Source organism: Populus euphratica, unplaced genomic scaffold, assembly GCF_000495115.2.
Source record: "Populus euphratica unplaced genomic scaffold, PopEup_1.0 scaffold271.1, whole genome shotgun sequence".
Taxonomy (NCBI): domain Eukaryota; kingdom Viridiplantae; phylum Streptophyta; class Magnoliopsida; order Malpighiales; family Salicaceae; genus Populus; species Populus euphratica.
In genome coordinates this window covers 162,429-173,507 of record NW_011499926.1, presented here as the reverse complement: position 1 = coordinate 173,507, position 11,079 = coordinate 162,429, and the positions used below count along the sequence as shown (strand labels likewise).

Below are 11,079 nucleotides of genomic sequence, written 5' to 3'. Positions count from 1 at the left end.
TTTGAAGAAGAGAAGGGGGGGGGGGGGGGGGGATCCCAGCAATAGTATTTCACGAATGGCTTCCATGTGCATGACCAAATAGAGTTGTCATGTCATTTTAAAGCACAAGCTCCACGGTATCCATCCACCCTACAGAGCTAGGTGAAGCTTATTTATTCTTCCTAGTAAAATAACGGGAAAACTTTAATATTTATCCCTAAAGTATTTTCTAGTTCTTAACTCAAGCATTCTTGACATTTCTAATTCAGTCTTTAATCATTTAGTTTTTCCAAATGGACATCTTTTTATAGCTCAAACTATCCAATTTAGATGGGAGATATTCATAAACAGTGGAAACATGACCCAATTGAGAAATGTCTTAAGCATTTGGGACCTAATTGATAAAATATGTTGTCTTGAAACTTAATTGAGAATGGATATATACATCAGTGACTAACTCGAGATTCCCTTAAAATACCATACAAGGTTAAATTGCGTTGGGTTTAGTGCCTTTTTTCGTCTTTCAAGAACCTCCAAGCCTTTTGAGAGAAACAACACCATGCTCATTTCCCAAAACTAAAAAGAATTTGGGCAGCACAAAGCCCCCACACTTCTCCCAAAGATCCTTGAGAATTGACATTTCTTGATCCACATTGATAACCCACCTTGAAAATTAGGATGATGGAAGGAGAGAGAAAGAGGGTAAATTTCACTTCCATCAATCCCAATATCATACTCACAAAAGAGAGAAATAGCATGTGAGTTTAGCAGAAAGGAAAACCAAGAAAAAAGCTCCTCAAACTTCTCACACTTTCTCCATCATTTCCCAGAACCGAAGCCCCCACCCTCCATCATTTTCAGTTAGACAAAACTGTGAAAGTAAACAAACCAAAAAATAAAAAATCATTAAGAATGTAAAAAAATACACTCAAGAGTCATGTTTCCATGATTTACATCACTTTTGTAGTCATATTATTATATATATAATCTTTAAGCCTATACACTTGTGTTATTTGATGATTTACTATACCACCAATAAAGTGTAGAAATACTTTACATTTAAAGAAAATTTGTTTAAAGTGGTGGGGGGTTTATATGGCAAAAAAAGAAGAAGCTCCTTTCACCACTACCTTCTGTTGATGTTGGTTGCCACAGTTACCCATCTTTTCATGTCTATTGACACTGATAGTTGATATATCACTTGGTTTGTTCATGTTCACTTTTGACTCGCTTTATATTTTTCTCTTCAACTTTCTTTATCATCACCAAGCCTTGTGTTGAACTAGAAATAAATAAAGCCTTTCAGCTCAGGAGAAAAAAAGGGAGAAGACTAGTAATGGGGTCTTTGGGACGTGAAGCTTCAAAGAAGATGGCAATGTGGCTCTATCCTAAGGTTTCAGGATTTAATCCTTCTGAAAGATGGGGTCACTCTGCTTGCTACTCTCATGGTGTTGTATATATCTTTGGGGTATGTATAATGTTCTAACAACATCAACTTTATATTTCATAATGCATAGAGAAATTTCTCTTTGTTCAACTAGATGTATTTTTTTTTTAGTGTTGGTGGCCTCTATTTATAGTTTTTTCTCTGTCAAAACTTGTAGCTGTAAATCTTGTTTCCCTTTGTTCTTTATGTACAACATTAGGCAAAGTAGACATACTTTCTTCATGTATTTTAGTTTTTTGCTATTTTTTTTGTTCTTCTGCTCATTGTTGAAAATGTTGTCTGAAGTTTCTCTATTTAGTGTGGCAATTAGGATTTGGTGGGAAGATGATTACTATACGTATCCTGCTTTCTAGATATAGATATGTTTATTAAAAGCTGTGGCTGTTGCTTTCTTGGTGAAATATGGCTGTCTACTATTTAAGTACTGTGTTTTCTAGAAAGAAATTTCTAATTGCTTTGTGAGCTGCTAGCAAATTGATTATGCTGTTACTCAGTTTCAATTTATTCACTGAGTTGTGATATTTGTTTCATCATTTCAGGGATGTTGTGGGGGTCTTGATTTCAGTGATGTTCTAATGCTAAATCTTGATACAATGGTTTGGAACACTCTGGCAACCACAGGTCAAGGGCCTGGTCCAAGAGACAGCCACAGTGCTGTTCTTGTGGGACGTCAAATGATTGTGTTTGGGGGCACTAATGGCTCTAAGAAGGTGAATGATCTTCATATATTGGATCTTGGAACCAAGGAGTGGATAAGCCCTGAATGCAAAGGGACTCCTCCTTTGCCTCGTGAAAGTCACACTGCAACTTTGATTGGTGATGATAGAATCATGGTGTTTGGGGGAAGTGGAGAAGGTGAAGCAAATTATTTAAATGATTTGCATGTTTTAGACCTCAAGTCCATGATATGGACTTATCCAGAGGTTAAGGGCAGTATTCCGGCTCCTAGGGATAGTCACAGTGCGGTTGAAATCGGTAATAAGCTTTTTGTGTACGGTGGTGATCGTGGTGATAGGTATCACGGTGATGTGGATGTGCTTGATACAGATACAATGACTTGGACAAAGGCATTAGCTTCACTTACTCTATTTTACTCTAGAATTTTGTGGACTTGAAGCAATGATAATGGTTTTTATTTTTAACAGCTTGTTGTGCAAGGATCTTCGCCAGGTGTTCGAGCAGGTCATGCTTCTGTGAATATTGGAACAAAGGCAAGTCATGGCACTAAAATAGATTTGAAAATTAGACTAGTTTTTCTTCGGATTGTTATACACTATTCTGGTGTCTGTGCTATTGATGCTCACCTGTTTTTGCTTGAAGGCTTTGATTCTTCGATGCTCCTTTATCAATTGTTGGCTTTTGAAAAGAGATTTAATGTGCTTTTCATGGTCTGCAGCTTTATGTCATTGGAGGTGTTGGGGACAAACATTACTACAATGATGTTTGGGTGCTTGATGTGAGTACTTGTTCATGGACTCAACTTGATATATCTGGCCAGCAACCTCAAGGGAGGTTTTCTCACACTGCAGTTGTCACCGACTCGGATATTGCCATCTACGGAGGGTAACTGAAAGTTTTTGTTTCGCATCTGCAGCTTCTGTTCTCAACACTGCCTCCCATAATCTTCATGTGTCTCCTAATTCAATTCTGTATGGGCAGGTGCAGAGAAGATGAGCGTCCTCTCAATCAGTTGTTGGTCTTGCAACTTGGAGCAGACCATCCCAATGGTCGATACAACACTTCCATGTGCAAGATCTTTGGACAACATTGGAGTCAAGAAAAGAGAAGATTTCTCCCAGGAGCAGAAGATATTTCGGTAACTAAACTATTTACTCTCAAAATGAATACACTTGACCTCCTGTTAAGTATGCCTGTTCAAGTTGGGAGCGTTAATAATTTTTTTCTGTGAAGCAGTCAATGTTTCTGGGAAACAATGAAATAGACAGGAAGGGCTCATATGAATCAGAAGAATCAAAGCAACCTTTTCAGTTCAGTTCAGGTAGTTTTAATAACAAAAACCTTGTCCTGAGTAGCACGGATGAAGCTTTCGAACATGATTAACTCCAACGTTCCTTTCAGATACAATTCATCATAAGAAGATAAGAACTACAAATTCAAAGGCATGGGAGATTGATTTAGAACAAGAAGAGCATTCTCTTTCACCCTCTCACCATTCATCTCCATCACAGTCCGACCAAGAACAGATTCCGGTTCAGAAATCAGTTGATTCCCTCACATCTTGCAAAGGACTTAATTTCTTTAGGCAGTTAAACAAAATTCCGAGAAATTACCAGGCTGATAGTGTTGCAAGTAATCAGAAACTACCTAGACTTGTGATCCAAAAAACCCGGAACAGGCTCCAAATTTCAAGAGAGAATAAAAGAGTAGAACAATATGTTCATGCAGGGCTTGGCAGGCAAGGAACACCATTCCCAGCAGTGGAACATAGACCCATGGAGCCAGGGTGTACTCAAAACCTGGTAAATCATTAAGTTGATATATGCAATGCAAAACATTGTCAATTACAACTTTTTTTCTCTTTGTTTTTCTTCCTGTTCTGCTAATACTTGCTTTTCACTTTCTTCTCTTTCTCCATAGGTTGGTGCTGAAGTTCGAGGTAAAGTTGACGGAGCCTTCGACTCAGGCCTTTTAATGACTGCAACTGTTAATGGAAAGATTTTCAGAGGGGTCTTGTTTTCACCTGTAAGCTCCTCAGTACTTCCTCATTTGCAGTATATTTCGAACTCGTATTGAAACCTAATTTTATCTATCAGGCACCTGGTTTCGTATCGAGAGGGGCAATTCTCGCTCAAAATCATGCATCACCAGCAACTCAAATCCCCATTGTTCATCAATTTTCAAACTCCAATCATACTGACACCTTGAAGCCTTCTCATCATCCAACAACTTTCTCAGGACAAGAATTTAGTCATAGTTCTCGACAAACTCAAGTGACCAGAACATATCCGGTAATCAGAGCTGCTCCATCATTTGCCAAAGAATCAAATCCAAGAAGTGATCTTCAAGGTGTGGTTCTAACACTAGGAGGACCTGCTAGTGGTCATGCATGACCAATCTGAAGTTCAAAATGAGAGCTAATTAATTCCATTTCGCCTTGTATATCTATACTAATTTTCCCATTTTATGATGGAGATAAAATTCAGGCTTAATTAAAGAGTTGGGCAATTTGGCTAGTCTGAACTCCAAGCCGGTCTTTTGTGCTAACCATCAGGGCAGTTGTAAGTTTTCTGTAATATTAAGAGCTGAAGTGACACCTTTTGATCCGATCTCAGTCTACTTAGTGTTAACTAATGATTCAATGATATCTGCAAATGTTGGAAGTTTGTATACACCTGCTTAATTAAATTGTTGATAAATTCTAAATGTTTTCAATAGCAAATTAAGTACATGATTGAACACTTAATTACGCAAACACGTTCGTTTAAGTTGAAGAATTCCGACCTACACCCTTCGCATAATTGAATTGCCAGAACCAAATGCCTTTTGAGCAGTTCATTAGGCTGTGTTCATGTGGATTCAGCGATTGAGTGGACCATTGCCATGCAGACTAGACCCTGCATGGCTGTTGGGTAGTTCTTGGCTGTCATTCATGTCTACGCTCTTTCAGAATTTATAGTGTCCTTAAAAAAAACCTGTTGATCATTTCATGGTGGATGGTTAAGGATTATTGTTGCAGACTGTTAAATTTCACTTTAGTTTTCATTCCAAACTTTGTTTTTTTTTTTTTGTTTTTTTAGGAGATTGATGTAGTTGATCCGGTTAAGAAAAAAGCAAGCTCAAAGAAAAACGTAATTCTATATATAAAAAAACTCTCCACGACTAGAGTTCTAATATTTTTTTTACTGAAATTTAATCTTGATATGATATAGGTTCTTACAATATAAATGTAAGATCTTTTGTTTCTTTAAGAAATTAGTTTCAAGCGATTTAAAATGAGATTTTTAGAGAATTCATTGGTTTTTTATAAATAAAAAAAAACCGTATAAACTTCAAGTGATTACATAAACTTTTTGTTAACTGAAAATGAATAAAAATTATAATATTGCTATGATAGAGATGAGACTAGCATGAGAGGAGCCTCGAAGTTTGAGGACTTTTATGAAATGTTTTCAAAAAAAAAAAACTAGAATCCCAGTGGGTCCCAAGGAGTTCAAGATTTTAATTGGTTTAATAAAGACATGGATCCCACTATACACCTTGGAAATGTAAGAGCACAGCGCCCGCGCATCTCGCGCGATACTGTCCTAAAACCCCCCAAAGAGAGAAAGAGAGGGTAAAAAGAGTCACAATCAACCGTCCGATCTGTCCCCACGTCATGATTTTTGATTGATGATGATTTACGAAATTTTACTTCTTGTCACTGCCTGTCTTATCATTTCAGAAATGACATCTATACTCTCCTTGTGACTGCGTCATCCATGAAAAAATTAAGGGTAAATTTCATTTTAAACCCTATATATTCATTTAAATTACACTGTGATCCCTATACTTTTCCATTTCACCTCTCACGCATGCCTCCAAAGAGTTCCAATACGGTCCTTGAAGAATGAAGACCCACCATCATTTTCTCTCACTTTTTTTTCATGTCCTTTCTTATCTATTGTCTTTTCTCTCAAATCCCCATGATATTTTCCCAGCAAAAAAGCTTTAAATATTAGGAAAAAGATATTTAAATTAAAATATGGCCCTTTATTATGTTCTGTTTGATAGAGAAGAATGGATTTTACGTGGAAATAAAATCGAAAGGTTGTATGAATTCCATCGTTTGGGAAATAGGAGTGAAATTAAGGAAGAAAATTTCCCGTAAGGACCAACTAATCTTTGTCTCTACAAAACCACAGAAAATTGAGAGGAAATTGCAAATGAAATTTAATGATATGTTGTATCAATGTTATTACTCTAATTTTATTTATTATCTTTTTAATACATGCTATTCTTGATCTAAAAATCAACCTTCCATCCTCTATTTGATTTCATATTAATTTGTTTTAACTAGATTTTCGTAATGATGATAAATCAACTAGATTTTCGATTTTCGTGATGATAAATCTCTGCAGTGTTTGTTTCTGCTCCTTAAAATGGCTACTGCTATGAGCTAGAAAGTCAAAGACAGGTTCTGTTGATTTTGCTTATCAAACAAAGGACAAAATTCCTTTTAAATATTGGTTGAAGTTGGCTATAAAGTTTTCCGTTGAGGTAAGTTGTGATTGCTTATGCTGGATGGAAAATAGAGTACTGGAGAAAGATGAGAACATGAATCTTGGAGGGCAAAAAGCTAGAGTTCCACTCGAAGAAGATACAATAGGGAGAGGGTAAGGAGGAAGCTCTACTAGAAGTATTGTTAGCTGAATTTCACGTTCCAATCAATTTCCTTTCAATCTGACTCTGCATTTTTACTAATGATGAGATTGGAAGTTTAAATTGAATTAAGTTTTGCTGAATTATTCATCATAATATTACAGTGGAATCGTGTTTTGATTTCTATGCTCAGTTAGCTGGTTCTAGGCTTAGGAGCATCACCTATCCATATCACGTAAAGATCCTCCTCTTCTCTTTATATATTCTCTTTACTATGGCATTAAGGATGCGCATATATATATATATATATATGTATGTATGTATATATATATGTATATATATTTAATTTGTAGAATTCATTTGAGAAACTGCAATAAAATGAACTGAAGCTTGAAAAAAAGTAAACGTTTTATTAGTTCAAACTAAAAAATATGAAAAAAGAAAAGGCACGCATAAGACCCTATGGCCTTATGAAGGAGGATGGATAGCTTATGAAATGTATGCAATACAAAGTAGTAGCAAGTCTCCATGCAGTCTTCAATGAAGTAAAACCACCTATGTCGCCAATATGGGTTTATGTACAAAACTGACGCAATTGCTAGTACCACAATTGTGTAGCATACCCCGAAGCTCACACAGAAAACATTCATGTCCATGAATCCATCATGTTCTCGCCCGCTATTCGAATCATTTGGCTCAGACTGTGAAGGTGATTCAAGTTCGCTGCAGCTGTTTTTCAATGGAGGTCCGCAAAGAAGCGGATTCCCTTTATAACTTCTCTCGTCAAAGGTCCCAAATTGGTTTTTTGTCTCTGGTGTTTTGCCTGACAAGTTATTGAATGCTACACTAAAAACTGCTAATGAGGTAAGTTCAGTAAGTTGTCGGGGGATGGCACCGGTCAAGTTATTGTGAGAAAGATCCAAGCTCTCTACATTCTTCAAGTTCAAGAATGTTGTGGGGATTGATCCAATCAGATTGTTGTGTGACAAATTTAACGCATGTATCTCCCTCAAGTATCCCATTTCCGATGGAATTTCACCTGTGAATCTGTTGTCGGAGAGATCAATACCAGACATGAAGTTGAGGATGTCGCCCTTGTATGCATAAGACTTCCCTTTCGTTGTAAATTCAATCACTTCTTCGACGATGAGGGCAGGAGATTCATTCTCTGTGTTATCTCCACCATGTTCTAGTCTAGAACGACCATAGGATTTTTTAGAGTAAATCCCGACACTGGATTTGTACACAAAATACATGTGAGAGGCAACTAAAGCTTTCTTGAAACTTGTCAAAAATGTAAGATTTCCCAAGCAAGAGGGTAGAGGACCGAAAAGCATATTGTGTGACATGTCCAAAATGCTTAATTCGCTTAGCAAGCATAAATGAACAGGGAACTCACCACTAAAATGATTAGCTTTCAGAAGAAGAACACTCAATGTTGAAAGATTGCCAATCCAATTTGGTATAGGGCCAGTGAAGCTGTTATATCTAAGATCTAACGTAACCAGGTAAGAGCTGTTATAAAATGAATCTGTTAACGGACCGCTCAGTTGATTTTGAGATAGATGAACATGGGATAAACTTGGTAGATTGAAGCAAGAAGGTAGAAAGCCCGACAATCTATTCTCAGAAAGGTCAAGGAATTCAAGCTGGTCGAGCTTGCAATAATCTCCTGGAATTTGACCCTCAAAATGATTTCTCGAGAAATCTATTGCTCGAATGTATGCAATATTGCCTATCCACTTCGGAAGCATGCCAGTGAAATGGTTGTTGCTAATATCCAGTGCTGACATGGAAGGCCATGTGTTCAACGAAATATCCCATATTTTTCCTTCAAAATTGTTGCCGTCTAAGTAGAGAAACTCCAAAAGGGATGAGTTGAGAATTGAGGGAGATATTTGCCCACCCAAATTATTGTTTGACAACTTGAGAAACAATAATGAGGAGGTCAGATCCTCAAGTATTCCTCTAGACAATTGATTGTTGGATAAATCTAAAACTTCCAAAGAGCTAATATTTCCAAAACAAGAAGGAATATAACCTGTGAGTCCATTCTCGGTCATTCTTAAATTCCTCAAATATGGAAAGATCAAGCACATGTTTCTCGGAATTTGATCCTGTATACTGTTGCTCGAAACATCCAGTATCCAAAGGTTAGGATTTGGATGGTATGGCAATTGAAAAGGACCTACGAAAGAATTGCCTTTCAGGAACAGTTGTTCCAATTTTGTGTTGTTCACAAACAACCAAGATGGGAACATTCCAGGGAAACTGTTGAGGGAGAGATCAAGCACTCTTAAATCATATTGGTTATAGAGGAAGTCGGGGATACTTGCATTTAGTGCTTTTGATTTGCAATTTGACAAGCTAAAAAACTTCAGCTGGAACTTTGGAATGAAATTCTGAAAGGTAGGTTCCTTTATTAGTTTGTTGTTGTCACAGGAGATGAACTGGAGGTCTGAGTGGTTCATAAATGACTTAAACGAAACCGGGACTTGAAATTGGTTGCTTGATAGTGATAGGTATTTTAGGAATTTGAGACTGGTAAGAGGACCGGAGGCAATGCTTCCTGTGAGTTGATTGTAGGACACATCCAATAATTGCAGTGATGACAAGTTTCCAAAACAAGCAGGCAGCAGACCATCTAGATTATTTCTAGAGAGATCTAACTGTTCTAGCCTTTTCAATTCACACCAGCCTGTAACAAATACATGATCATGTCAAGGAACAATAATGAAACATGTTCTTGATCCTATTTATTACCGTGATAGTACGAAGAGGGAATTGTATTGTACCTGAAGTGAGTAGAGTGCCATTCAGTTGACAATTACTCATAGACAAAACTTTGATAGCGGAGAATACACCAATACTCTGAAGAAACTTGAATGGGAGAGGAGAATCATCCAGGAATAATTCTTCAAGGTTTGTCAAATTTAAGAATCCTGTGTAAGATACAAATACATCTGATTGGTGAATAGTCTTCCAAACAAGCTGGGCGAGGACGATAGTTTGCCTATTAACTATAGTCAAGAGGGGATTGTAATTTACCTCGAGTAGGTAGAGTAGCATTGAGGTGACAAGAGGTCAGAGACAAAACTCTAAGAGCAGACAATACTCCAATATTCTGAAGAAAGTTCTCTGGCAGAGAAGAACCATCAAGGAATATTTCTTCAAGGTTGGTCAAATTATAGATCCCTGTGGAACAGACGCAATAAAGCGAACATTGAAAATGATACCAAATATACTCTAGATAAATTAATATTAATGTTTTAGGAAACAAATCCGTATCCAACCTTCAACAGTGTGTGTTCCGAGGAAATTATTGTCCCGAGCATATAGGGTTTTTAAGGATGGCAAGGCTCTCAGTGAGTCTAGCAAAATGCTTTCGCTGATGAAAATGTTGTCCAAAAAAAGGACTTCTAACTTCCTTAAATCTGAAATGTGTGGAAGGGAAAAGAGAGGATGAAATCATCAATGAGAGACTGAAATACTACAGGCAAGTGATTTACCCTTGATTGCTGATGATCCAGTCAATAACGTCCTTGATAGATCCAGAGACTTGAGAGACAAAAGCCCACTCAGACATGATAGAGTGCTGTCGTTAAATTGATTAAGATTTAGGTCAAGCAACTCCAATTTCCTCAGCGTTGATGACAGGACTTCCAAGCCTGCAAGAGAATTCTCAAAGCAAAATAAGTAACAGGTATATCACCATTATACGAGCATAAATTTGTTACATGAGAGAATAGAAGGTAAATAACCTTGGTTCTCAAAGCAACCAACCAATCCATTACCACCTAAGTGGAGACTCTTCAAGTATTTGAAAGGCAAAAATAGAGATGCATTGAGATACAAATCCCCTAAAATCCAATACTCCCTTGTAAACGGAAGAGAGAGTTCGACCACTCGCCCTGTGGTGTTGTCACACTTAACCTCATGCCACTGACAACAATCATCATCCTCTTTGTTTTCCACCCAGTGGGTTAAGGAACTACCATTGGGGTGATTGATCCAAGCTTTGATCTCCAACAAACCGATTCTCTCTTTCTCTAAACAACAATGGCACCACCCGTTCACCCAAGCCAAAGTCACCAACATCCATACCCACTTAGAATTCATCTAAAATATAGCACTAGCTACTCCTAGCTGTGGATCCAATGGCTAAGTTGCTATGCTCTGTGTTCATTTGGGCAACAAACCCATCCTTTTATATTGAAAATGTTAGATTGAAAAGTCATTGAGGGTATTTCGTAGCCATTTCCTGCGAGTTAAGACCAAGATGATATAATCTCCGGTCAGTTTCCTTGTGTTTTCTATTGTGACGTGGTTGGCCT

General features: G+C 37.3%; 2 protein-coding genes across 3 annotated transcripts; one reads left to right on the top strand and one right to left on the bottom strand.

The window, feature by feature from the left end:
- The first annotated feature begins 1,006 nt into the window (after window positions 1-1,006).
- On the top strand, window positions 1,007-4,787 carry LOC105135650 (acyl-CoA-binding domain-containing protein 4-like). Of its 2 annotated transcripts, none has more exons than XM_011040634.1 (9): window positions 1,007-1,447; window positions 1,966-2,493; window positions 2,572-2,637; window positions 2,823-2,989; window positions 3,086-3,242; window positions 3,341-3,425; window positions 3,506-3,906; window positions 4,025-4,129; window positions 4,201-4,787. In XM_011040634.1, exons 1-9 carry the CDS (start codon window positions 1,316-1,318, stop codon window positions 4,495-4,497), a joined length of 1,938 nt encoding a protein of 645 aa, XP_011038936.1. In that variant the 5' UTR covers window positions 1,007-1,315; the 3' UTR covers window positions 4,498-4,787. The 2 variants fall into 2 exon arrangements, with proteins under 2 accessions (XP_011038936.1, XP_011038935.1); XM_011040633.1 differs by having other exon boundaries at window positions 3,338-3,425.
- Window positions 4,788-7,152: 2,365 nt separating this feature from the next.
- LOC105135651 (LRR receptor-like serine/threonine-protein kinase GSO1) lies at window positions 7,153-11,079 on the bottom strand. Its single transcript, XM_011040635.1, has 6 exons — window positions 10,507-11,079; window positions 10,255-10,413; window positions 10,039-10,179; window positions 9,794-9,940; window positions 9,541-9,687; window positions 7,153-9,443 (listed from the first exon to the last, which is right to left on the bottom strand). Exons 1-6 carry the CDS (start codon window positions 10,841-10,843, stop codon window positions 7,168-7,170), a joined length of 3,207 nt encoding a protein of 1,068 aa, XP_011038937.1. The 5' UTR covers window positions 10,844-11,079; the 3' UTR covers window positions 7,153-7,167.